Source organism: Penicillium lagena (assembly GCF_028827675.1).
Source record: "Penicillium lagena strain IBT 129212 chromosome Unknown utg000006l_segment0_segment0, whole genome shotgun sequence".
Lineage (NCBI taxonomy): Eukaryota > Fungi > Ascomycota > Eurotiomycetes > Eurotiales > Aspergillaceae > Penicillium > Penicillium lagena.
Genome location: NW_026623227.1, coordinates 2,109,815 through 2,134,000, shown reverse-complemented (window position 1 = coordinate 2,134,000; position 24,186 = coordinate 2,109,815). Strand labels below are relative to the sequence as shown.

At 51.6% G+C, this 24,186-nt stretch overlaps 15 protein-coding genes across 15 annotated transcripts; 8 read left to right on the top strand and 7 right to left on the bottom strand.

Annotated features, from left to right (window-relative positions):
• Positions 1–331: 331 nt before the first annotated feature.
• On the top strand, positions 332–1,849 carry N7510_008998 (uncharacterized protein; the record flags this gene model as incomplete). The annotated part of the gene is made up of 1 exon (XM_056980923.1): positions 332–1,849. One exon carries the CDS (start codon positions 332–334, stop codon positions 1,847–1,849), a length of 1,518 nt encoding a protein of 505 aa, XP_056831132.1.
• A 361-nt stretch (positions 1,850–2,210) lies between these two features.
• On the bottom strand, positions 2,211–3,241 carry N7510_008997 (VIT1/CCC1 transporter family protein; the record flags this gene model as incomplete). The annotated part of the gene is made up of 3 exons (XM_056980922.1): positions 2,211–2,721; positions 2,782–3,130; positions 3,181–3,241. The coding sequence occupies 3 exons, from the start codon at positions 3,239–3,241 to the stop codon at positions 2,211–2,213; spliced, it is 921 nt and encodes a 306-aa protein (XP_056831131.1).
• Positions 3,242–3,742: 501 nt separating this feature from the next.
• On the bottom strand, positions 3,743–4,879 carry N7510_008996 (agmatine deiminase family protein; the record flags this gene model as incomplete). Its single annotated transcript, XM_056980921.1, has 1 exon — positions 3,743–4,879. The coding sequence occupies one exon, from the start codon at positions 4,877–4,879 to the stop codon at positions 3,743–3,745; it is 1,137 nt and encodes a 378-aa protein (XP_056831130.1).
• A 571-nt stretch (positions 4,880–5,450) lies between these two features.
• Positions 5,451–6,056, bottom strand: N7510_008995 (uncharacterized protein; the record flags this gene model as incomplete). Its single annotated transcript, XM_056980920.1, has 1 exon — positions 5,451–6,056. The coding sequence occupies one exon, from the start codon at positions 6,054–6,056 to the stop codon at positions 5,451–5,453; it is 606 nt and encodes a 201-aa protein (XP_056831129.1).
• A 766-nt stretch (positions 6,057–6,822) lies between these two features.
• Positions 6,823–9,144, bottom strand: N7510_008994 (putative G-patch domain protein (TFIP11); the record flags this gene model as incomplete). The annotated part of the gene is made up of 1 exon (XM_056980919.1): positions 6,823–9,144. The coding sequence occupies one exon, from the start codon at positions 9,142–9,144 to the stop codon at positions 6,823–6,825; it is 2,322 nt and encodes a 773-aa protein (XP_056831128.1).
• A 230-nt stretch (positions 9,145–9,374) lies between these two features.
• sod2 (superoxide dismutase sodB) lies at positions 9,375–10,232 on the top strand (the record flags this gene model as incomplete). Its single annotated transcript, XM_056980918.1, has 4 exons — positions 9,375–9,501; positions 9,567–9,973; positions 10,026–10,093; positions 10,145–10,232. The coding sequence occupies 4 exons, from the start codon at positions 9,375–9,377 to the stop codon at positions 10,230–10,232; spliced, it is 690 nt and encodes a 229-aa protein (XP_056831127.1).
• Positions 10,233–10,438: 206 nt separating this feature from the next.
• N7510_008992 (nitronate monooxygenase) lies at positions 10,439–11,779 on the bottom strand (the record flags this gene model as incomplete). Its single annotated transcript, XM_056980917.1, has 5 exons — positions 10,439–10,547; positions 10,605–10,867; positions 10,918–10,946; positions 11,009–11,545; positions 11,641–11,779. 5 exons carry the CDS (start codon positions 11,777–11,779, stop codon positions 10,439–10,441), a joined length of 1,077 nt encoding a protein of 358 aa, XP_056831126.1.
• Positions 11,780–12,177: 398 nt separating this feature from the next.
• Positions 12,178–12,393, bottom strand: N7510_008991 (short-chain alcohol dehydrogenase; the record flags this gene model as incomplete). The annotated part of the gene is made up of 1 exon (XM_056980916.1): positions 12,178–12,393. One exon carries the CDS (start codon positions 12,391–12,393, stop codon positions 12,178–12,180), a length of 216 nt encoding a protein of 71 aa, XP_056831125.1.
• A 907-nt stretch (positions 12,394–13,300) lies between these two features.
• N7510_008990 (C6 zinc finger domain protein) lies at positions 13,301–14,607 on the top strand (the record flags this gene model as incomplete). Its single annotated transcript, XM_056980915.1, has 2 exons — positions 13,301–13,576; positions 13,822–14,607. The coding sequence occupies 2 exons, from the start codon at positions 13,301–13,303 to the stop codon at positions 14,605–14,607; spliced, it is 1,062 nt and encodes a 353-aa protein (XP_056831124.1).
• A 165-nt stretch (positions 14,608–14,772) lies between these two features.
• N7510_008989 (uncharacterized protein) lies at positions 14,773–16,227 on the top strand (the record flags this gene model as incomplete). Its single annotated transcript, XM_056980914.1, has 1 exon — positions 14,773–16,227. The coding sequence occupies one exon, from the start codon at positions 14,773–14,775 to the stop codon at positions 16,225–16,227; it is 1,455 nt and encodes a 484-aa protein (XP_056831123.1).
• A 526-nt stretch (positions 16,228–16,753) lies between these two features.
• Positions 16,754–19,258, top strand: N7510_008988 (uncharacterized protein; the record flags this gene model as incomplete). The annotated part of the gene is made up of 8 exons (XM_056980913.1): positions 16,754–17,555; positions 17,796–17,996; positions 18,047–18,158; positions 18,215–18,366; positions 18,416–18,674; positions 18,742–18,896; positions 18,950–19,074; positions 19,220–19,258. The coding sequence occupies 8 exons, from the start codon at positions 16,754–16,756 to the stop codon at positions 19,256–19,258; spliced, it is 1,845 nt and encodes a 614-aa protein (XP_056831122.1).
• A 153-nt stretch (positions 19,259–19,411) lies between these two features.
• N7510_008987 (NuoB/complex I 20 kDa subunit family protein) lies at positions 19,412–20,118 on the bottom strand (the record flags this gene model as incomplete). The annotated part of the gene is made up of 2 exons (XM_056980912.1): positions 19,412–19,862; positions 19,928–20,118. The coding sequence occupies 2 exons, from the start codon at positions 20,116–20,118 to the stop codon at positions 19,412–19,414; spliced, it is 642 nt and encodes a 213-aa protein (XP_056831121.1).
• Positions 20,119–20,386: 268 nt separating this feature from the next.
• N7510_008986 (uncharacterized protein) lies at positions 20,387–21,401 on the top strand (the record flags this gene model as incomplete). Its single annotated transcript, XM_056980911.1, has 2 exons — positions 20,387–20,532; positions 20,582–21,401. 2 exons carry the CDS (start codon positions 20,387–20,389, stop codon positions 21,399–21,401), a joined length of 966 nt encoding a protein of 321 aa, XP_056831120.1.
• A 147-nt stretch (positions 21,402–21,548) lies between these two features.
• N7510_008985 (fungal specific transcription factor domain-containing protein) lies at positions 21,549–22,649 on the top strand (the record flags this gene model as incomplete). Its single annotated transcript, XM_056980910.1, has 3 exons — positions 21,549–21,735; positions 21,792–21,945; positions 22,001–22,649. The coding sequence occupies 3 exons, from the start codon at positions 21,549–21,551 to the stop codon at positions 22,647–22,649; spliced, it is 990 nt and encodes a 329-aa protein (XP_056831119.1).
• Positions 22,650–23,329: 680 nt separating this feature from the next.
• N7510_008984 (YbhB/YbcL family Raf kinase inhibitor-like protein) lies at positions 23,330–23,929 on the top strand (the record flags this gene model as incomplete). Its single annotated transcript, XM_056980909.1, has 1 exon — positions 23,330–23,929. One exon carries the CDS (start codon positions 23,330–23,332, stop codon positions 23,927–23,929), a length of 600 nt encoding a protein of 199 aa, XP_056831118.1.
• Between the last annotated feature and the right edge of the window lie 257 nt (positions 23,930–24,186).

Genomic DNA, 24,186 nt, shown 5'->3' with positions numbered 1-24,186 from the left:
TGTCGTGGGCTGCATCATTATTTCTTATGTGATCTTACTTTGGCATTCCCCCAGCATTTCCCCCCACTGGTAGTTGGCAGTCGGTCCGATTATGTGCTGCCACGTGTTATACAGCAACCTCAGAGGGTTTTTTTTTATAATTTGACCAAGCATCGGCTGTTTTCACAAAATCCGAGTCAACCCACAGAAGAAAAAAAATCGCATCAAAATCATGTCAGAAGATCACATTGAACTGACGGGTCCTCCGGACCTTAGGTCTACCAGAGGCTTGACTTTGCATCCCACCGCCCCTCCAGACACGTCAACATCAGTTACAGGCTCAGTTTTAGAAATGCCCTCTATTATAGCAATAGAGGAAGCCGAGACAGACTTGGCTAGTTCCAGGGGCCGAATGTTAGCTATCATCACCTGCATTACCTGCATCACCGGCATTGGCAATCTATTAGCTGGGCTATTGACTGTGGGGATTCCAGTCATTGCGAAGGACCTGCATATTCCGCCTGCACAGCAACTTTGGCCGACTGCTGCCTTCGCTCTCGCATGTGGCTGCACACTGCTTCCATGTGGTGCCGTTGCCGATGTTCTTGGTTCTCGTCGTGCATGTCTGCTCGGTGGGCTGTTACAAACAGCTAGTGCCCTAGGCGCCGGGCTTGCTGTTACATCAGCGCAACTCATTGCACTGCGGGTCACCGCAGGCGTCGCCGCCTCTTTCTGTCTACCTGGTGCTGTTGGCGTCGCCTCTCGCGTCTTCCCCATCAACAGCAGCCCGCGCCGCCGCAGCGTCGCGTTCGCAGCCATGGGAGGCGGCCAGGCTGTCGGCTTTGGGTTGGGGCTGGCATTAGGCGGCGTATTTTCAGATACTGTTGGCTGGCGCTGGGGATTTTATGCCACTGCTTTACTCAACGGTGCTGTGCTGGCACTGGGGCTATGGGCGCTACCACGTGGCGTTGATGGCGGTCCACTGAGTCGAGCATCGCTCACACGTCTCGTACATGAGGTCGACTGGGTCGGCGCACTGCTCATCAGTACCTCGCTCGCGTTTCTATCGTATGAGCTGGCCTCGGCCACTGGATCAGATGCGGCGCGAAGCATGCGAGAACCGTCAAATATTGTGATACTGTTCATTGCACTTGCACTCATACCTGCATTCGGCTTATGGATGCGTCGCCAGGCTCGCCTCAGCCGGCCGGCGCTAATTCCCAATACCTTGTGGTCTAATTTACCCTTTACAGCCACTTGCATTACTGTTTTTCTGGTCTGGGGCAGCCTGAACGCGAGCGAGCAACTGACAGCCTTATACCTACAGGATGTCCGAGGCGCTTCGGCTCTCACATCATCCTTGTATTTTCTGCCGGCGCCGATTTGTGGTGCATTGATGAACGTCGCCATTGGTGCCCTGCTCCCACATTTGCGGCCCTCAATAGCGGTACCCGCGGGGTGCCTTGTGAGTGGTATTGCACCGTTACTTTTGGCCACCCTTTGTATTATCGACGGGCCCGGATATTGGCGGGGTATCTTTCAAGCCATGGCCCTCAATCCATTGGGTGCGGATCTAATCTATACAATCGCGAATTTGGTAATGACAGCGTCGTTTCCAACCAGCACTCAGGCCATGGCAGGTGGTGTCTTCAACATGCTTGCCCAGATTGGGAAGAGTGTCGGTATTGCGACCTCGGCAGTCATTGCAAGGCAAGTAACAGCGCAGGCCGGGGAGGTAGGCACCAAAGAGGCGCTGTTGCTTGGCTATAAGGCTGGTTGGTGGTATAACTGTTCACTGGGGATTGCCTCCGTAGCTGTCAGCCTCTATGGTTTGAGAAGCGTTGGAAAGCTCGAGGCCAAAAGAGAGTGATGCCTCATTCCTCTACCTTTGGCTTCGAAACCATATTCTCTCGTGTACACAAGCATTGTTACTCGGCCCGTATCCGGAATTATCCTAATCTATATCTGGCAGTGTAAAGGCAACTCAGAAGGTTGGCGGGCCCACCGCCAGGCGTAGTGGAGTATTCTTCACGGGGAACAATGGGGAAAATAATGAAGTTGAGGCACCCAGTTCGCCGTTTAAAAAGATTAGAAACATCCCAGGGGTGGTCATATAATGTCATGTCATGTCATTGATCTCCAACGCCAGTCGCTAATGATGAGAGAAGATGTAAGTGGCTACAAAAATGCTTAACCCTCGACTCTATGCAGGTTTGGGAGGGGAAAGACCATCACTGCGCTCCACCAGTATCAATCAACCGAACCAGTCCAATCGCCGCACCAGCCGCAACACCACCGACAAAACACATCTGCACACCACCCCACACACCAGCCAGAACATTATCGCGACCAGTCCAGCCGCGCACAATGCAAGTCTTAACATATCCAAACACCAGCAGAGTCACGGCCATGACGCCGATACTCCAGTACAGCGCCACGATGACGCGCTCGGCGATGAAGTACGGGATGAGCGGAATGAATCCTCCAACGAAATAGCCAATTGCCAGCGTTAAAGCTGAGACCCAGGCTTGGTTGCACGCTGGCGCGGACTGGCAGTGGTGGAAGGTCAGTAGGAAGTTGCGCAGCCGCTCGCTCGAGGCGTGCAGGTCGGATGTGATGTCGGTAATGGCGGCGGAGGAGAGGCCGTACGGCGCGAAAGTATCGTGCACGATGGCGCGGGTTTGATGTGGGTCGTTGTCAATTAATTCTTGTGTCTCACGGACTGTGGCATCGTAGGATTCGCTAGACATAGGTCAGAGCAAGATCTAACTATGTAAATAGAGAATTGGGAAGAAGACTTACGCTTCACTCTTGGCTCCCACATACCCGCCCAGTCCCATCGAGATCGCACCAGCTGCTAGCTCGGCCAGGCCACCCAGGACAACAACCTTGGTGTTACCTAGCGCGGACAGACCTGCGCTCAAAGCAAAGGGCACCGTCAGGCCATCCGACAGCCCGAGAATGGCATCCGACACGATACGTGGATTGATACGCGCCCGCGTACTGACGCTGCTGCTACCGGTGCTGCTGCAGGAGTCGTCATTGCTGGTGCAACGTCCGAAGGTCTCGTAGTAGCGACCCGACTCAATGTCCTGATCCGAGTCGCCGCGGAGTGTATCATCGTCGTCAATGCGGGCGAGGAGTGGTTTCCCTGTTTCTGTTAATGATCTGGCGCGTCGCATCAGAGATGGATCTACTTACCGGAGACCTGGGTTGAATCCCGCCGGGGAAAGAGTTTCTGTTTGAGGAAGAGGAATGCCATATTGGGGGCACCGCGGCTACGATGGGCAGCTGTCTTGTAGCTAAGCTAGGACACTGTGGCGGTGGCTGACGTCAAAGGCGAGGCCAAGGAGGGTTGACAAGAAGGGATACGGTGGAAAAGAATGGAGGAAACGCTCTAAGACTTGACTCGTCCAGAAGTAAATAGTGTACAGAGAAGAAGAGGGCCCGGTCCCCTTTTAACCCATCCACCATTTGTCTTTCCACTCACCGATGTTCTCCAGAGCAAAGACTGCCAAAACGGGACGATGTTTTCATCCACGCAGGGGCCAGACGCCAATCAGGGCGATAGGAAAGGTCAGCGCTGAATAACAAGAAATAGGAAATCCGATGATGGTGATTGGAGTGATGACGACGATGACCATTAGAGCGCAGATCATTGGGTGGCGCGGTGGATCAGGGGAATCTACAAGGGATGAGGTAAGACACGCGGCCCGGAACGGGAATTGCTTCTTTCATCTGTTCATACAACTATCTCCGAGCCCTAATCTAGAACAGGCTGAGTCGCGCAGTGGATCACTCCTCCGGCCAGAGGCAGCGCGGTAACATGCACGGGCTGGACCACCCGGTCCGGACAGAGAGTCTGCAACGTCTCCCGCGCTGCCCGATCACGCTGCACATCTCCGAATTGCGGCAGAATGAGACCGCCATTGACAAAATAAAAGTTCACATAGTTGGTTGCTGGGTCATTGGATGCCAAATCCCCTAGACTCGAAGGGTCAGGCTCGTCCACAATGTGGATCTCGAACCGACGCCCCTTCGCATCGACCGACTGGCCCAGAATCTCCCGAATCCCTTCATGCACTTCCTGCCATGGCCGAGGCACACTGGCATGCGGTCGTGAGAGAACCACGACCCCCGGCCGGACAAAATTGACTTCCGCATCGACATGCACATCCGTCACATCCAGGTCCTTCTGACCAGGAAACCAAATGATTTTCTCAACGCCCAGCACGCGCCGCAACTCGGTTTCAATCTCCGTCCGCGACAGCCCGGGATTGCGGTTCTCATTGAGAATACTGCTCTCGGTCGCCAGTAGCGTCCCATCCCCATCGACCACCAGCGCCCCGCCTTCCAGACAGATCTTTGATTCCACGACAGTCACGGCAGACGGAGACACATCCGACTCGATGACTCTGCGCGCAAAGCTCGCATTTTCCTGTAGTTCCTCGGCGTTCATAACGGGCCACTCGAGCCCATCAGCGGCGCGCTCATGGTCTCCGATCTGGTCTCGTTTGCCCCATTCACTGAATCGAAAGTTGACCGCGAACCGGCCGCTTCCCTCGCTGCCGCGGACGTAGACTGGGCCTGTATCTCGCACCCAGAGGTGGTTCGTGCGGAATGGGATAAAAGATATATTTGACGCCTTGCCCGGATATGCTGTGGCTGCTCGACTGACCAGCGACTGTGCCTTCGGCACATCCTCGGGTCGTGTGTATAAGCGGACCGGTTCGAAGGCTGAGATGGCAGAGGCGAGGTTCGCAATGTCTGTGCATGCGTTTTCGTAGTAGGCCCCAGCTATGGAGACCTTAGAAGGGAAGCCGAGGATCGTTGCTGCGTGGCGGGAGGTTTCCGCTGGGTAGAGGTATCTCCCTGCGCTTTTAATCAAAGTAGACGCCATGATTCAATTTTTCCGCAGAGGAGAGATTATATGGTCAGTAAGACAATCAAGAATATCCACGACGTCTGGATTGATCCAGCGGAAGAGTCTCTTCGACTCGGCTGTCAATTCTTCGAATTCTATGTTCTGCGGGGAATAAGAGGAATTAAATATGCAAGGGTTCCTGTCTTTAAAAGGTCAAAGCACCCGTTTGGCGGGGTGGGCGGACAATCGTCCGCTCTCTAGACTCGGCGCAGGGCCTAGTCACTTCACACAACCCCCAGATATATATATTAATTCAGCTCACTTATCTTGCAGTTATAGCACCATGGGCATATCTACTTGTTTAGTTCCGAAGAACTGCAACACTGCAACATCTACATGTTTTATTTTGGGAAGTACACACAGATCCGTCGTTATTAACTATGCACTTATAAAATATCGTTTGTGACGAAAACTTTCTGTGGCGTAGACAGGGGGAATTCTAATACTCTAATTACATAGCAGACCAACTCCAGCGGCTCAAGAAGACAGTATCAAGGCAAGCGGAAAACGCGATTCCCTCATAAATCATAGCACATTTGCACCATTCTCATAGCGCAAGCATGAAACCTAGCAGACCGGCCGCACCGGCGAAGCTGGCGGCAACGTGGGCGGTAGGAGCAGTAGCGCCGTTAGTCGTTGTGGGCTTGCTGCCCGAAGCCGTGGTCGAGGTCGAAGTTGAAGTCAAGGTTGAAGTTGAAGTCGAGTCCGAGCTGTGGGTCGAGCCGTGGTCTGATCCAGAGCCACTGTTGGTCCCAGTCGCCGTGGCTAGAGGGGTAGAGGAGCCAGCCGTGAGAGAGGCGGAAGAGTTCGGGGGGATGAGCAGGCCAGCCGTGGAGTACGCCGCCCTGACTTCAGAGGAGAGGATAGCCAGGTCGCTAGCGGGCAGACGCTCCGCCCAGGCGGAGTTGTGCATGAACTCGTCCAAGACATAGTTGCCAATGCTCTCGATCTCCTCAACACTGCCATATAGATAGGCGCTGCTGAGCTGCTCTCTGATCGACTGTGGAATCGCGCTGGCCACGGCCTGCTCGACCGAATAGAGGGGGGCCTCGGTCATGACGGGGATGCCCACGCCTGCGGGTTCCTCCGTGATGGCGGGAGCGGCCATGGCCAGGCTGGAGAGGAAGAGGGCGGTTGCGACCTTGGCGTGCATTTTGGCGGTTTGTGATGAAAGAGGTAAGAGATAGAGAGATATTGGAGATGTGGGATTGGGATTGGAATTGGAGAAGTAAAATAAACGCAGAGCCGCGATGCTCTTAAATATCTTTCCAAGGCGGCTATAATTAGACCCCTTCGACCTTGTTGAGGCTCTGCTTAGCCCTCATAATGAGGACGAGATTGGACAAGCTACTTACTAGTTGCTACCGCGACGCCAATAATAATGGCAACCACCATGTTTCTGGCCCCAACTCCACTGGGTGGATACACAGCCCTAAAAAGCCCATTCCACGGGCTGTGCGCTCAGAGTCTACATACGTCAACAGAACGGTGTGGCCCCAAGGATGTTGGGGCCATAACCTGTCGTCGTCGCCGCCCGTCAGCTTAAGGTTATGGAGGGATGCCGTGGAAAGCTTTCAGGCCACCACCCCGAACGAACCCAGGTTCAATATGTAGGCCGACAAGGCGCCAAGCCAACCGGGAGAACTGGCGGCCTAGGCTTGTCCATGAAGAGAAAGCCGACGGAGTAGTTATCTTCCAACATGACTAGCGAGCGGATTGCCCCGAAGCTCAGCCTCGCCCTATGTTCATTCCTGCACTGCGCCAAGAAATTTCCCAGGTTGCTCTTACGCGATACTTCTTTCTGTCGATGTCATTGATCTAATAATATTGTTATGCTTATGTATTATTTTTTGCATTCAAACAGCGCGGAGATCGAGTTTGCGGGGATTATTTGCCACAGCATAGCCATCCAACAACGACTATCGGCCCTCCGCACGCTCCACCAGGCGATCCTCCAGTCCCATCGGCTCCCAGATATCTTTGGCCTTCTTGTTCTGCACCCAGACCACGTCGCCCTGCAGGAAGGCCACGACTCCGCCCTTACCTGTTGCACTGGCGGTGATGCGGAATAGAGGCTGTCCGTTTTGCGGATGTGCCTCACGCAGAGGCAGCATAATAAGCCCTTGCTCGGAGCACCAGCCTTCCAAAATGTCCTTGAAAGCAATCTCTTCGGCGACTTGGCCCTTGGGCCGTGGTGCCGGCTCGCTGGCAGCTGCCACAGCATCGGCAACAGCTTCATCCCGGGTCGGGAGAGATGGCCGTGTCGTGATGGTCGGCGGTGGCAGTTCGGCCGCGGCGCGATCACCAAGTTGCAAGGCGAGATCCATTGTCTGTAAGCCTTTCTTCCACTCGTCGTCGATGATCGTAAGCTCGTTGATACTCTCCGGGATTTGGGTTCGCCACCAAGAAAACCACGTGCCGACCTCTTCGTAGTTGGGATCGTTGGTGAGCCAGATGTGTAAAATCTCATGCCACTTGGGGAAGAACTCAGAGACCAGTAGCAGGCCCATCACGTTGGGCTGGAAGAACTCCTTCCAGCGGAGAACGTCTTCCAAAGCAGTCAGATCTTGGTCCTGCGGGTTCACGACGAAGTCTTCGCGGAGGTGATGGGCCAGACGTGGGAGCAGATGGTTGCGCAGACACACGTCAAACTCCGAGCCCAGTGCATCCCGCCAGAGCTCGATGCCGTTGATCAAGCCCTTGCGTAGGCTCCATGAGTCCAACACCACTCGGAACTTTCTCCTTGCATCCGACATAAGACCGGTTGGCTGTTTGGGATTGGTATGTCGTTCATCCAGGTATTGCAGCCAAGTAAACAGCCACCATGGGAACTGCCCATCATGCTCGGACGGGTGCCGGCGACTGCTCCGCGGCTTCCAGTTCTTGAGCGCTCCACTGAGCTTGGGAACAACCAGTTGATCCAGAACATTTGCATAAACAAAAAGCGGGATTACGGGCTTCCACGCCAGCACTAGGGATGTCGCAGCAGACGGGTCGTAGACATCCCAGTCATTCAAGAGCGCAGACCGTAGCCGTGGGAGCCAGAGCGTGTAGATCATTGTTTCGTACGGGGATGTGGAATGCCGCTGTTGGGACTCTTCACCATCGGTCCTGCGAGAGAGAAGAGGCTGAAGCCGGGTGAGGTTGGACACGAGGAATGTCGGGTCTTGGAGAGGCTCCCATTCTTCCATTGCTTGTCGGAATAATGGATGTATGGCGGCGACCGCCGTCTCTGGCAGCCGGTATGCATCAACAGCGTCTTGATAGGTAGAGTAAAGAGCTTCGAGTTTGCCCGTCATCTCGTCGAATTTCGATACAATGCTTTCATCATGGTCAAAAATGTCCAGCTCTTCCACCGCAGCGATTAATCCCGTCAGATGGTTGACCTGGGATTGGTATGCATCCAATTCCTCTACCACCTGGGCCTCTTCGAGTTCGATGAATTTCTTGCGTTCAGTCAAGCCTTTCCACTCGTCTGCAAAGGCCTCCAGGTCGTGCCGGGCTCGTCGGGCAATCTTCATAGCTTCGCCTTCATCCTGGCTGACGAATTCTTGTGGCGTCATCAGCCCAGCCGTCGAGGTCAGAACGCGCTGTTCCTTGCCCGTAGCATCGATCAACGATTTGAGTACGTTCGGAACCTCAAGACCTTCCATATCTGCCTCCATCTCGCGCGCGGTACGGAACTGGGGTTTTGTGCGTGCGACCGGTGTGCCCGTCCCACTGCGACTCTCCGTCTTGCGCCCCTCCTTCTTCTTCCGCCGCCGCTGTCGTTCCTCGTCTGAGCTGTCTTCGAACGCTTCGCCTCGGTGCCGGGCCGCCCGTTTCTCCTCCTCGCGAGCTTGCTTGGTTTTCTCGCGTACTGCACCCAGACCAGCCCCCTGCGGTCGCGCCTGCGCTTCGATCGGAGTGATGATACCCTGGCCACTGGTTCCGAGACCTTGGCCCTCCTTGTAGCCCATCTTGGCCATCATGCGCGCGGCGAACGAGTTTCCTCCTCCCACACCGTTTCTACCTCGAGCAGATTGGCCGCCTCGGGGTGGTCCTGCGGCGGTTGTGTTGGCCATGCTGCCCCGGGGATTGCGAGTTGCACTGCCCAACCCTCCCATGGTGGGAGGTGACTCGGAACGGCGCGACGCTCTCGCAAAACCCCGAAAGCCCGGACGGCCCTCCTCATCGTCGCTGGAGCTCATGTCAGCAACCTTGCGCTTCTGGCCCGCGAAGCCAGACGAAGGCGACTCCATGCCGGTGGTGTGGCTGAGAACGTGAGTGACAACTTGGAACTCACTATCGATAACTGAAATTCACGTGGAGCTCCGGCATCCGGACGAACCCTAGTCCGGCCGAAAACAAGATGACGTTACTCGGCTACTTCATACTTTCCCTTTCGTCCTGCTCGGCTTCTTCTTGTCCTGAACACTCCTTTTCTTTCCAATTTGACTCTTCCCTCCAGACCTGACTTTGTGTGTTCATAATGGCTGCTCTGCTCTCCAACTCGGCCCGCGTGGCTCTCCGCTCGGGAGCTTCGGCTACTCCTAAAGCTGCTGGCGTTGCGGGCTTGACCTTTGCCCGCGGCAAGGCCACCCTGCCGGACCTGTCCTGTAAGTTTTAACTTGTGTAGTTTGACCTTGTACAAGTCAATTGCCCTGTAGCTGACCAAATACAGACGACTATGGCGCCCTGGAGCCGTCCATCAGCGGCAAGATTATGGAGCTGCACCACAAGAACCACCATAACACCTATGTGACCAGCTACAACACTGCCATGGAGCAGCTCCAGGAGGCCCAGGCCAAGAATGACATCTCGGCTCAGATCGCCCTCAAGCCCGCCGTCAACTTCCACGGCGGTGGCCACCTGAACCACTCCTTGTTCTGGGAGAACCTGGCCCCGAAGAACGCCGGCGGTGGTGAGCCTCCTTCCGGGGCTCTGTCCAAGGCCATTGACAGCACCTACGGCAGCCTCGGCGAGTTCCAGAACAAGATGAACACCGCTCTGGCTGGCATCCAGGGTAGCGGCTGGGCGTGGCTGGTCAAGGACAAGCAGACCGGCCAGATTGGCATCCGCACCTATGCTGTAAGCGATGCTAGCTCCATGGTCACTATTAGTTTACTAAGTCCATCTACAGAACCAGGATCCTGTCGTTGGTCAGTTCGTTCCTCTGCTCGGCATTGACGCCTGGGAGCACGCCTACTAGTAAGAACCCTGTGATGCTTTCTCCCGAAATAATACTAACCATCACCCCAGCCTGCAGTATCAGAACCGCAAGGCCGAATACTTCAAGGCCATCTGGGAGGTCATCAACTGGAAGGCGGTGGAGAAGCGCTTCTCGTAGATCATTCCATCGGTGTCATTTGCCTTGGACTGTAACATTCTCCACATCTATTCAATCTACCCTCGGCAACCGTTTCTGAATTATTTTTTGCACTTCGAGTAGTATTGTAAGCGAGCACCTGTAAATCCCCTATCCTGAATTTTCCAAATGATGTAGTTCGCCGAGAGATAAGGGTCCTGCGTTAATATGGAAGCATACGCTGCTACTTAAATCCGTTCCATGACCTTTCCAATAGCCAACTTCACTTGCTGCTGAATATCTTTGATCAACTGGTCTACAGAGACCACTGCATCGATAACTCCAATGCTCGCACCTCTATAGAAAAGCCCGTCAGTGGATACAGCATATCAAACAGAGCACGATTAGACTCACGCCCAGACCGTTCGCCTCTGATCCTCTCCTTGCTTGATAGCATCGTTATACCGCCGAATGACTTCTTCATTGCTGACTCCACTCTGGGAATCGTTCCAACTGAGGCCAATTACAGCCCTGCCGTCATATTGCCTAGGGAAAACATCGGTAGATTGGAAGACATCATGCCGAGTCGACTTGATGGTCGAGATGGCGCCATCGCTGGCCGATAGGATTGATTGTTTCAAAGATGACGAGGCTGGACACTCCGAGGTTGCAAGAAACTTAAGCCCGATCAGCAAATCTACTAGCGAAAATGATTTGGTATTCTTACCCTTGTGCCCATGACAATCCCATCGGCACCTGCGAAGTATTCAGTACACCATTGCTCACTCACAGTTCAAGGAAGAGAATAGACCACTTACCAAGTCCCAAAGCAGCAACACATCCTCTGCCGTCTACAATCCCACCAGCAGCCACAATCGCCGTGTCCTGTTTATTTGAATACCCTGCCACCGCGTCTCGCACCTCAGGTAGAAGCGACATGAGACTAGCTCCTTGAGCCCACTGATGACCTCCAGCATCGGTCCCCTGCACAACAACAACATCTGCACCCTGTTCAACAGCATGCCTGGCTCCTTGCACGGTCCCAACCTGCACAAAGATTTTAACGACCCAATCACCCTTCGCCCGGATTTTACGAATGGCCGCTATGAGAGGCAGGTGGTCTGCATCTGACTCGGGGAAAGAAAGCCATACAGCAGCAACCGCATGCTTCTCGAGAATGGGGATCGCATTGACTTCGAACCCTGCTGGTTTGAACGTGATGAAACCCACGCCAATAGGCAGAGCCTCTGTCAATGAAAGGATCCCGAGATTGGCGCGAGTTTCTGCCAGTTGCGCATCCAGTCTGGCCAGCTGAGCCGATTCTGGTCCGAAATCGAAGCCTCCGCCAATGAAACCTGCGATACACGAGTCAATGGGGGATATTGAGACCTCAAAGCTAACAGGGTAGTGTGGGCCCGTGTGCGGCTATGGCAAAACATAAATAACATACCTAACCCCCCGGATCTTGTCACTGCAGCTGCCAAGTGGGAATCTGTGAACCCGAGCATCGGCGCATTGGCAACGAATGGCGCTGTCGTATGGGGAAACCAGCGCTTGAGGAGCCCTTCCTGAGTCTCTGGAGATGTCATGTTTGCGGATTCGATGCCTGTCCCTAACAAAAAGGGCTTTCGAAGGATTTGGTCAAGACTAGATGCAAGTGGGGGGAGATTGGTTGTATCCGAGTTCCCTATGTTACCCCTCCTCGACATCTACATCATCACTTTCCCGATTCCCCCAGAATTTTTTTTCCTGGAAAAAGAACAACAAACTCGCGATTTTTGCTCAATCTCCTCCATTGGACAGTCGGCGAACCGACTTGGCTCCACTTAGGCAGCGTTAAAGTACACAAATTCGACCGTACCGAGCTCTTCGACTTTCTTCAGGGCTCTCGGGAGCTAACCAAGGTCACCAATATCGACACTATCAATTTGGACAGATACTTTGCGTCCGATTTTGGTGGCAACATTTACACAGTGTCTCTACTACTCTACAGATTGGAAGGGTCCCGGGCGAACAAGGCAATGTTGTCGAAGTGTTGGCTGGCGAAGCGGGAAGCGACAATGCCGGGGCCCGTGCCGATTAGGAGAAGCGTTGTAGTCATGATTTTATTGTGAATGGTATTTGGAGACTGAACAGTTGAAAAGAGCACTGTCGAATACTTTCGTGAAAATCGTAGTGTTGGCTGGTATTCGTGGCGGGACATGGAGGAGCTGTGCAGCTGAGGAACTTCGCTCTGGCGGCCTGATAGCAAGCATACTAGTAGCCTTACATAGGCTGCAGATTTCCGGCACGATAATAGGGGAAATGATCTTGAGTAGTGGCACCCATCGACATCCTCGGATTCGATGTTCAAACGTAGAACCCTCTTTCTTGAGGGGTGGCTTAATTGCAGTTAAGCAAAGTCAGTTCCGTAATGCAAGAGAAACGTCTTGCTATCCAACGAATGCCGTTTAATACGGGGGAATGACGAATCCACTACCCCCATGAGGGTATACTGATCGGTTGGTTTCGCTCTCCATGGCAACTCTCTCCAATCATCATGTTGGACTGAGACCGCAAAAGTTCTCCGCTTTGTACGGCTGTGCCTAGTATCAGAGTATCAGACTAGTATAGTAACACTCGCAGCTGAATGGTGTTTCCGCCCCCTCTGTCCTTTAAGTCCCACCGGCTCCCGCTACCCGATTCTTCAGACTTCTCAACTCTTCCCAGCCGATATCCATACTCTTTTTGGCGTTAAAGTTCGTAAATTTGGTCTTATGGTATACAGAGGGCAACCCAGCCCAGGCTGCGCCTTATGTCGGGCTCGGCGCCTCAAGGTATGGAGACACTACCCCGCTCGGATAAGCCACTGACTCGAGTAGTGTGACCAGCGACGACCCTCGTGCTCGCAGTGTATCCGAGTAAACCGGGAATGCTCCGGGTATCGAGATCCCAATACCCTGCGATTCCATGACCAAAGCGAGGAGGTGATCAGGAAGGCCCAGAAACCTCATCCCCCGCAGAAACCGTCGAAGCCCTCAAATGGCTCAAATTTTTGTTCTATAGACGAGCCAATCTCGTTGATACCGAAGCCTATCTCGGTTCCAATAGATGCTTGTGCCACGTCCTTTATGCTCAAGTACTACGTTGGCAGCACACAGATAGAGGGTATGCTTCCGTACATACCGCATCTTTTAGACACAGACCCTAGCCCCGCACTACAAGCGGCAATCAAGGCCATTGGGCTAGCAAGCATGTCAAACGCACGCATGTCGGCGGAGTTGATGCGCGCTGCACGAAAAGAATATAGCACGGCTTTGCTAGCCACTAACAGCGCGCTACAAGATCCGATCCAATTTAAATCAGACTCCACTTTGGCTGCCGTGATGCTACTTGGCATGTACGAGGTAAGGTAGTCTTGTCTATAGCCAATTCTCACTCCCTCTGATGGACCAAATAGACAATTACTTGTCGCAGCCCAGATCTAATGGGTCGATGGATCAATCATGTACAAGGGGCGACGAAACTCATTGAGATGCGGGGTATTCAGCAACTGCAGACTCCAACTGGGCTACAGTTGTTCTCCCAGATCCGCTTCCAGATTGTAAGACATATTTGTTGAACTTCTTACCGATTCTAACCTATTATCTAGGCCCTAGGTCACATATACTATAAACAATACGCACCGCCTTTCATCGTCCAATTATCCAAAGAGGCGGCTGCCCACCACCACAGCGGATTCGAAGAGATTGAGAATTTCTTCGACATCTTAGTACAAGTCAGTAACCTCTCCGCAGAAATCCGTGCGACCGCTAGCAAGAGTTCGTCGATCGGCAACCCGGCACCTTTCATTCAAAAGGCGTTCCAACTAGATATAGATCTAGTATCATGGGCCACGTCCGTCAATTCTGCCTCTCGATACACCACCGTGAGTGCCCCCTCTACCAAAAAACACGACTATGAGCACCGCTCGGTGTACGGCGAAAGCTATCATGTATATCCAAACGTTGGGATCGCATCTATGTGGACCAATTACCGCCTCACACGCATCATCATCCACGAGATTATAGGCAGCATCTACGCCAGACTACTAAAATCGGGTGGTTTGCCAGAGGACCGCCTGATGGCGTTGCGGAGTATCGCGATCAGTAGGCAAATGGCGGAGGATATATGCGCCAGCGTGCCTTATCACTTCGACTCCGGGGATGTGGCCGTAGGGAGCGTGTTCCGGCTTATCTGGCCGCTGTTTGTTGCGTCAGATTGTGTGGGCACAGTTCCCACTATGAAGCGGTGGATAGTGCAGACTCTCGAGAAGATTGGACATTCGACGGGCATCCAGCAAGCCCTCACTATGGCGCGGCTTGTGAGGGAAGAGACGGAATTGGAATGGCTGTCTCGGGAGTTGGATAAAATAAATACGAAGATGGAATCCGTCTAGCCATAGATATATTAAACCCTTGATATTTGATGGCACCCTACTTGTAAATAATAACTATGAGCTCATACATGATAACTGTGGCAGCTTCAGCCACAGTGGCGCAGGCACCGGCCCGAAAACGTCAGTGTAGCAACGCTTCATGAGCTCTCACTCCCACTGCACACCATGTCCGCTGAGAGTCCGGGGCATAAGCAGGGCGTCAAAGCCTTTTTCGCCAATGCCCTGCGTCCGAAGAAATCCCGCCAGACCCTGCGCAAGAATGCCTCCACCACCGACCTGCGGCTGGCCGCTCGTCCCAGCGTCAATGAACCACCTCCGCCAATGCCGGCGCTCGCGCCCTTGGCGGCGCACCGGCTCAAGTACAAGCAGACGCATGCGCAGGTAGATACGCAACTTGGCGAGCGCCGTGATTATACCACCATGATCCACACGCTAGGTGTGCTGGACTCCATGGACGACTTCGGCCCCAAGATAATCGACGACGACAACCGGCCCCCCGGGGAAGGCGATATTGCCAGTCTGACACCTGAATTGTGGAAGGCCATAGCTCAATACCTCACTCCTGCGGAAGCGGCCAGTCTCGCATTCGCCAGTGTCACGCTCTACCGTCGTCTGGGACCCCGGTTCTTCGCGGCCCTGCGCCACCCACGCAATTACAACTATAGGATCGAGTTCCTGGCCGGACTCGACCGCTCACTCCCACACTATCTCCTATGTTTTCCATGCGCCAAATTCCACCGACGCACAAAAGAAGGAAGCGAGCGGCTCAAGCCCGCGCATGTGGTGAACCCGCTCTTCGAGTGTTCCAATGCGCTGAACGCGCTCAATCCGCCTCCACGAACGCGCATCACACACGGACGTATGATGCCTTTTTCGTTCGTCCAGCTAGTGATGCGCGCGCATCGCTTCGGGCCCAGCTACGGCCTCGAGGCCGAGTCCCTCGCCCGCCGCTGGACTCGAGATGGCTGGTCATTCCACTCGCGCTTCCATGTCCACGAGGGCCGGCTTCTGATGCGTGTGACGAGTCAAACCTTCGCCCCACCTGTCCTGACACCGTCACAGCAGCGACTTCTATTGTATTCCCGCGAAGACTACTGGCCATATTTCTCATCATGCCCGCACTGGCGCGATGGCGAGCTATTGCCTGCCTGCAAGTGTGCATTAGATCACATCCCCAAACCACGGCAGACATCCGGATTTCAGGGCATCGAGCACAAAGTCAAAGATCGCTGGGCGGGGCGGGTGCACGACCCGAACTCGCTGGTCACCCTCTGTAGCTTCTGCCGGCCTATGCGGCGGTGTCCTGAGTGTCCCACGGAGTATCTGATTGAGATCAAGCTCGCAGAGGACCACAGCGAAGCACGCGGCGTGCAGTTCAAGCAGGCGATCGTCGTCACGCGGTGGTGTGATCTGGGCGATGGTACCACGCCTGCGGGCAAGGAGTGGGGTGCTATCACCGGCACGCGAGACGATTATGACTCCTTCAAGCATTATGAGAAGCGCGGAATTGCGAGTATCTTTGAGGCGGCGTTTACCGCCGATACGCTGCCTGGCCAGCGTGTCATCTCTATGAATCCTAATAAGAAGAAGCAGGGTGAGAGTGGTGATGATTGGTATTAGAATTCTTATATTATATACTCCATTTTCGCCAATGTGTTACTTGGACCCTTTCGGCTCGCGGAGCCTTTTCAGGCGAAAGTTTTTCTAATGGGTATGATGTTTCAGGAGCATGGGGTTGTGGAAGACCAAAACAAAAAGTTTATGTTTGAATTACTAATAAATCTCTTTATATTCGAATGCAATGTGTACCCAGTGAGGTAGAGAAAGCTTTACATGAACTCTTTTGTTGGTCAGCTATCGAGACCTCTGAGAGACAGGGGAACGCTGCCTGAGCTGCCGAGTCTACGATATCAGGCTACGATGAACCTCACTTCGAAACCCGCTGAGAAAAGGCGATTGGCACTCAGCACGGTCGAACCAGTGTATATGTTCGATAGGGATATTTCCGAATGAGCCAGACTAAGATCTGAATTTGGATATATTAGGGCGCTAAGTTAACCCGTTAATGCCATAAGCGACGGTGAACACGAGTTTGCCAACAAAACCTCCCGCTGAATTGCCCCACACTACACACCTTGCGTTCATTATGGATCCCCTTTCTATCTCCGCCTCAGTTGCTGGCCTCATCACGATATCAACCCAGATCCTGGGTATTATCAGCGACTTTAAATCCAAGAACAACAAAGAGCTTGACTCTCTCGCGCGAGAAATCAACGCAGTCCGTGGTATCCTTTGTCAGATCCAACAAATCGTCCAATTCCAATCCGTGAAGCCCAACAAGAATGAAGAATGGCTAGGCACCCTCAATGCGACATTAGATAACTGCGGAGACGTGTATCTTGCGCTACAAACAGACCTGCGGGGGCTCACGTCACATTCCAAGCTCGACTCCCTGAAGAGCAAAATCAAATGGACGCTCAAAGACAAGGATATCCAGGACAGATTGAGGAAAATCGAGAGCTACAAGCTGTCCTTAGAGCTATTACTTTCGGTTCAAACGAGGTATGCATCCCTCTTCAAACAAGGTGGCACAGTGGGTCTCACGACAAACAGTACAAAAACGTCGAATATCGAGGATATACTTATCCAGATTCAGAAAAAGCTGTCATTGAAGCCTGCAGAGTCCCCCGCCGTTCGCACGCCACTGTCGTGGCGACGAAAACTGGCAGGATTTGAGGCAGGGTTCGCACTACTACAGCCGAACAGCAACAGCTCGATATCCTCTGATGTGCAGAGGAGTGGCGACTACGGGCAGTTGGATACTGACAAATCCTACATCATTTCTGGACCAAGAACAGCTGGCTGGGACAAACCAGGAGCCTATGGTATTACTCATGACGCAGGCTTCCATGCTCCTGATATCAACAGCCCGGACATTACGCGCATCTGTGAGATGTAAGTTTTCAGAAAGGCCTCTTTGAGCTTCTTGTTAAATTATTGGATATCAGAAAAATAGGCAGTCAGAAGGTCAGCCTGCTCTGCAACTGGCAAAAACAGAACATGGTCGTCACGTTTCTCCAGGCACATATTCTTTTCGAAGGACCATCGCAAGGAGATGTTTATTTTGTACAGTTGCAAGAACGCAAGTTTGCCTCATTCTAATAAATCCATAAGCTAACTTTTCCCAGCATTGGAGGACGAATTTCTTGCTCCGTCTGGAAAATCAAGTCTCATATTTGTGCGCGGTGTCCTAAAATCTTCAATATGCTTTCGTGATGACCTCCCTGAGCAGAATAATCCTGAAGATTTTCAGCTCGCAGTAGGGGATTTTGCCCTAAAGTCAGTAGGCGAGCGTCAGCATATTCTAGTGAATTTTGAAACCGCACGAGGTACGAAGAGTGACTTGATATCCAGTGACTTCCAGTACTCATATCAATAGACCGGGAGGCATTTATAATGCACTTTTACGCCATTCGATATCTTCAAAGAATGGCCGTTGCCTTTTGTACACCCAAGCATCTTTACTATCACTCTCGTACTAATGAAACAAGGTAAAGTCTAGCAACCACTGGGTCAAGAAGGGTAACAAAACTGACCTCTCTCATAGAGTTCAGCATGTGCAAGTGGGATACGCGGATGGCACTGAAATGTCCTATATCTATCCAAATATCTATGTTGAGCACAGTCTGGAGGACAAGTGCCCTCGATTCACATGTGGTGTGAAGATTCGCAAAGGGACCGTGTTATTCAGCGAGGAGTGTAAGAGACAACCTCCATGGCAGATGTGTCCAAATTTTGACATTTTCAGTGTCGAGCCTTGAGTTTGAAGTGGTCGGAGCGGAGACCATCGTTTTCACTAAGCAGGAAGGAAAGACCATACGTACCATCTCGTGTACCTTTGGGCATATATGTGGTAAGAAGCTCAAATTTGTAGAATCCGGTGTGGAAGATGATATTGATATTTTATTAGAAGTATTTAAGATATATTATCGGCTGAAGGACATCGTACGTGAGTGGGAAATGTTGAGCAAAAGGAGAGTTGATGAGTATGAGACGAGAAAGGAGTGGTGAGTCTCAAGCTGTACCTTGGACAACTTTGTATTTCATTCCTGCTAACGAGGAGATCTGCGACAGGAAAATCGAGAAACTTGAATTCAGGGAATCATTTTGCGAACCGAGAGAGCCATTTCACAACGTTCTCGTGGTCCTGAAATCAGATCGCTTCTACAAGCGAATGAAGATAGAAATCTTCAATGAAGAAGCAACGAAGACGCTAGCTTCCTGCTATGGTATGGATACGCATACTTTACTTTTTGCTTCTTTCTTACGATGATTTTTGCAGTGGTGATCTCTTCTATTCTATACCAGAAACAACATTTCCAATTGAAGTTCCCAATATTCCAGGCCAGCTTCTGGGATCTCAGAGATGGTCACGGGGAAACACTCGATAACTTCAAGACCGGACAGGTAAGAATGTATGGTGCAAATGAAATGAGGGTTCGCGTTGAACTGGAAGATTTGGTTGAGGAATGGGAAGAAAAGACCAGGGAGATGCAAAAAATGTTCTTGGCCGATGTAACTAATTGAAAGGATTGGTGCTGAATAACTATAGAGACGTGATAAAGCAATCATCTCCAAAGATCAGTTCTAGGCCGCAGACGCAGATTATGCTGCCTCAACATCTTCTTTGACTGGGAATCAAGGGTTGAAAGAAAATCCCAATAAATCCACTATATTGGTACGCGTATAATATGTGACTGTCATGTGTTTAAAGAAAGACAAGCAGAGAGGATACAATTTTTGATCAGCGCCTATACCACATTCTCGTCACCTGCTTCCTCCGCATCTTCTTCTGGAGAAGAAAAATACCTTGCAGAAGTGCCTCTGCAGTTGGTGGACATCCAGGCACATAAATATCGACAGGCACAATGCGGTCTACACCGCGTACAACACTGTAGCTGTAGTGGTAATATCCTCCACCATTGGCACAACTGCCCATGCTAATCACCCACCGAGGCTCAGGCATCTGATCATATAGTAGCCTCAATGCTGGAGCCATCTTGTTAACTACCGTACCAGCCACGATCATAACATCTGCCTGCCGTGGCGAGGCACGGAAAATAATGCCCAGTCGGTCCTGATCGTAACGCGGCATCGATGTATGCATCATTTCAATTCCACAACAGGCGAGGCCGAATGATAAAGGCCAAAGGGATCCTTGTCTTCCCCAGTTAACCAACTCATCCGCCTTTGTCCTGAGTAGCATAAGAAAGTTAGAACTGAATAAATCGGATTGCAAATAATTCAGTTTCGAACATACAAGAGATACCCAGCGGCTCCAGTTTTCTGGCTTTTGAATGGCACAGGTGTAGATGTAGAGCTGCTGCTATGTTTTGAAGATGTGCACAGGTATCGCGTCACTGCGATCGTTGTGGGCGAGGAGAAACACTGTGACCATTGCTTTAGATTCGAGCAACGGAGAATGCTTCGAGAGGGTGTATTCAAAAGCATGGTCACCAGCCAACACGAATGTCTTCTCTAGCACAAGCAGTCAGGTGTAAGATGCAGAATCAGCTAACTTCTCCTCCCTACGAGAAATTTTATAGTTATTTCCAAACAGCTGGCTTTAAATATCCAATGAGAGGTAGAAGTCCATATTCCATCCAATCAGTTGCACCCAAATTCGGCGACTTGGTGGGTACGAGTTCACCAAGCTCGCCGAAATTAGGACGCCGAATTTACTTACAACAATCAAACAACTGCCTTTCACAATTATTAAATGCCAAGCCGCAGTCCAGCAGTCAAAGTCGCCTGCTGTCTGTGTCATGACCGGCGGGTCAAATGCGACCGTAGTGAAGGTGTTGCGTGTTCCAACTGCCGGAATGCCGGGCGCGATTGTGAGCCATTTATTTCTCGCCGTGGACGGTAGGACTCAAATGACGAAGCCACCATATTGGTATTAATACGAATCCAGGAGACGAAAGCTTCCTATCTTACATACTGGAATAGGCCCGAACAGGAGTCTTTCAGAGACTTCTCACAATGTGCCGTATGAAGGAGTGGCGACTTCAAACCCACCCCTGGCCCTTCATCATGCTCAAGGAGATAGAGATAAGCGACAGCGAGAGCCCTGCTTCCCAGCTCTTGGGCCCAGCGGCAAAACGCCGTATGTTGGAGATTCTTCTAATCTCAACTACTTGATCCAACAATTTGGAAATCCCTTCGGGGGTACGGCAGAGGTTCGCCCGCTTCAGGACCACCTCCAAGGGGCAATGCTGGCTAGGTTGGGCAGGTCGACGACGCAAGAAATCGAAAGACTTCACGTATCTACCATTGAAACCCTTCAGAAGCAAGGGGTATTTGATCTACCGTCGCAAGAGACCAGCCAGGCCCTTCTCGAAGCTTACTTCCATTATTCACTTGCTGCGCTGCCTATTCTTGATAGGTCAAGGTTTCTTGTCACTGTCGAGGAGGGCTCATTTTCACACTTACTGTTGAATGCTATTTGCCTCGCTGCCACTATGTATTGTTCGGATTCCGTCATTGCTGATGCCGGATTTGTGTCCCGATACGCCGCAAGCCTCACCTTTTACCGGAGAGCCAAATTTCTTTATGATGCTGGATACGAAACCGACGCGATCGCAACGATTCAAGCCACATTTCTTATCTGCCATTGGTGGAGTGGCCTTCTAGAGCACAAAGACCCTTGGTACTGGCTTGGTATTTCTGCAGGAATGGCACAAGCTCTAGGAATGCATCAAGCGTGGGTCTATTCATCCTCTAACGTGGACTGAGGGCACTAAGAAATATTCCAGGAAGTCATACATTCGCCTCGAAGAGAAAGATCGAAAAATATGGCGAAGATTGTGGTGGATAGTATATGTCAGTTAATACCCAAAAAGCCTCGGATCTATAACTGGCCTAACTTTCTAGGTTAGGCCATGGACATCAACCTGTCTATGCTCCTCGATCGTCCTCCCCACGTACAAGGAAGACTTTGTAACGTTCCCCCTCTGTCGGAATCGGATTTTGAACAATCAACCGGGTCCAAAAAGACAGAGACTTTCGGTGAAAATCTCAATGAGGCAAATATCTTCGTGATAAATGCTGTGCAACTAGCTCGGACAGGTATAGCGTCCATTATTCTGTCTCCAGATTGACTTCTTTGCTAACGCCTATTATAGTTGATCGCTTCTTCACTATTAAATTTGACCAAGATAGTGGTCACTCACAAGATATCTGTTTAGAGCAAATTTCGTTGTGGTCCTCATCGCCGGAATTCAACTCTTTCTCGACAAATAGTAGTACATGGGCTATATTGACTCAGCTATTATACCAGTAAGTTGGCTTCGTTCCAAATCCTCTTTAAAAGCTCCGCATTCTGAAAATATAGGGAATACCGGCTAGTTTTGCATCGGAGCAACCCTAGGTTTTCTCTCAACACAGGGCCAGGCACACCGACATTCGAGATATGCACGGAGATCTCCCACATGCTGGAAATACTCTTGGCGAATGATCTCGTATATGCTGCTGCAGCTAGCATGTACGTTCCCTCAATACTAAGGCTCCCCAATTGTCCCGGGCTATGTGCTGAAGCCTTTCTCAGAATTGCCCCCGTGTTGTCAGTGCTTTCGATCTATATAGTCAACATCCACAGAGGAGCAAGTGGTGTCCGAATGATTTCCGAGCATCGCGCGCGCTTCTGCATGGTGATACTTGACAAGTTGCAAGATCGATTACCGGTAGTTGCAGCCTTCTATCCAATTTATGAGTCCCTGCTTAATCGGCACTTTGCGGGTGCACAGACACAAGATGGCACAAAGGTACCAGAACGTCCGGCAACAGGATCTCGTCAACTTGACGATGAAAGCAATCTTGGTAGTACGCATCCCCCTGGAGGCTTGTTTGATCAAGTCCTGCAAGAGAGCATGAGTACGACATTTCCTTTTTCATTTCCATTCGGCAACCTGTTCGAAGACGTCTTTCTGAGCTCACCTTCTCAGCCTACATCATACTGTGAAGATGATATTTCTTTCTCTTAGGGCGCATCGCTTGCTGTGACAGGCAGCGGACGCGCAGATTCGGCGTTCTTAGCGCGGCGCTGGCGACGAAAAATCATAACCAAGGGCAAGCACATTATGCGAGAAATCCAGATTCAACTCAGTCTCAATATGGATCAACACGGGTAGAAAGTGTAATTGCGCGTGATTATTTTTCCCGATGAACGATAACTAGTCGTGGGCTCTTATATAGACTCTTTAAATATTATAGAACTTGTGGCCTTTCCTTTTCTTGAACCGGTATCGGCTAAGAAACCTATCACGCTTTGTATGGTACTGGTGTATTGTCAGCCATCCTGTTTTGAAAGCCTGTGGTTGATTTTTAGCACTATGTATCCATGTATTGTACATTGAATCCCTATCTTGCCCCTCTGTAGATGAACGAGATCCGCAGCATTCATGATAGGAATATAATGCAAGCAAAGAATAGTAGCCATCGCTATTGCAAAATTGGAGGGCAATTACGGAGAAATCATGGCCCCCAAAAAAGCCGATTTCCTTGGCGACACTCGTGCGCGAAGCTGATTGCCACAGAAAAATGCGCTGTACCTGTCGCTCCGCATACGGCCCGGGATACCCTTGAGCGGCCCGAAACATGTCGTATAAAACGTGCAATCCAATTCGGTCTTCGAAACAGCTCGTGATCAAAATCCACCCCGAGAATGTCCAAATTGATTGAACGAGCTGTGGCATGGCTACTCCAAAACCGCAGAGGACATGACGCCGGCCTCTTCCACAAATCCGCCCCTTTCTCCAACCTCCCCGACCAAACCATAGTTCTGGAATGCAACCTGGGCCCCTCGGGGTCCAAAATCCCACCCAAATATGGATTCTTCCAGGAGGGCCTGTTTCCGACCCTCCAGTGGCCAGCACAAGATGGGGTGGTGCAGTATTTGCTTGTCATCGAAGATCCCGACGCACCCCTCGCTGACCCTGTCGTGCATGGCCTGTACTATGAGATACCTGCAGGAAAAACCCGACTGACGAACGAGGACTTCGAAATGATCGGAGATAAAGGCGCATTTACACTTAGTGGAGGCTTCAAGTACGGCTTAAATCGCCGCCAAACCGTTTACATTGCTCCCCGAGGATTGCTTGGACATGGCCCCCATCGCTACTTCTATCAACTTGTTGCACTAGGGGAGGAAATTGATAGGAGTAAACTGAGTGCTTTGGCTTCCAAGGAGGAGATCATTCGGCAGATTGAGGGAAAGGTTATCTCTTGGGGTGTTTGGCAAGGGATATGGGAGCGGACAGAATAAAAGAAGTGAAAGTACCTGGCGGAAAACACGCATTAGATGGATTCGATTGACTTATAACGCAAAGGAACTCGGGCCACTATCAATCGTCCTTCTGGAAAGTATGGAAATTCGGTATTTGGAGTGTATGACCAGCATCCGCTGGCTTCCGTGCACTCCAATTCCACCCCACTGCCTTCCCTATTAGCAGCTGCTGGTCACTACGGGAATATTAACTCCGCGCCTGCCATCGAGTCATAATTCCTCCTCTCCCGCCAAGA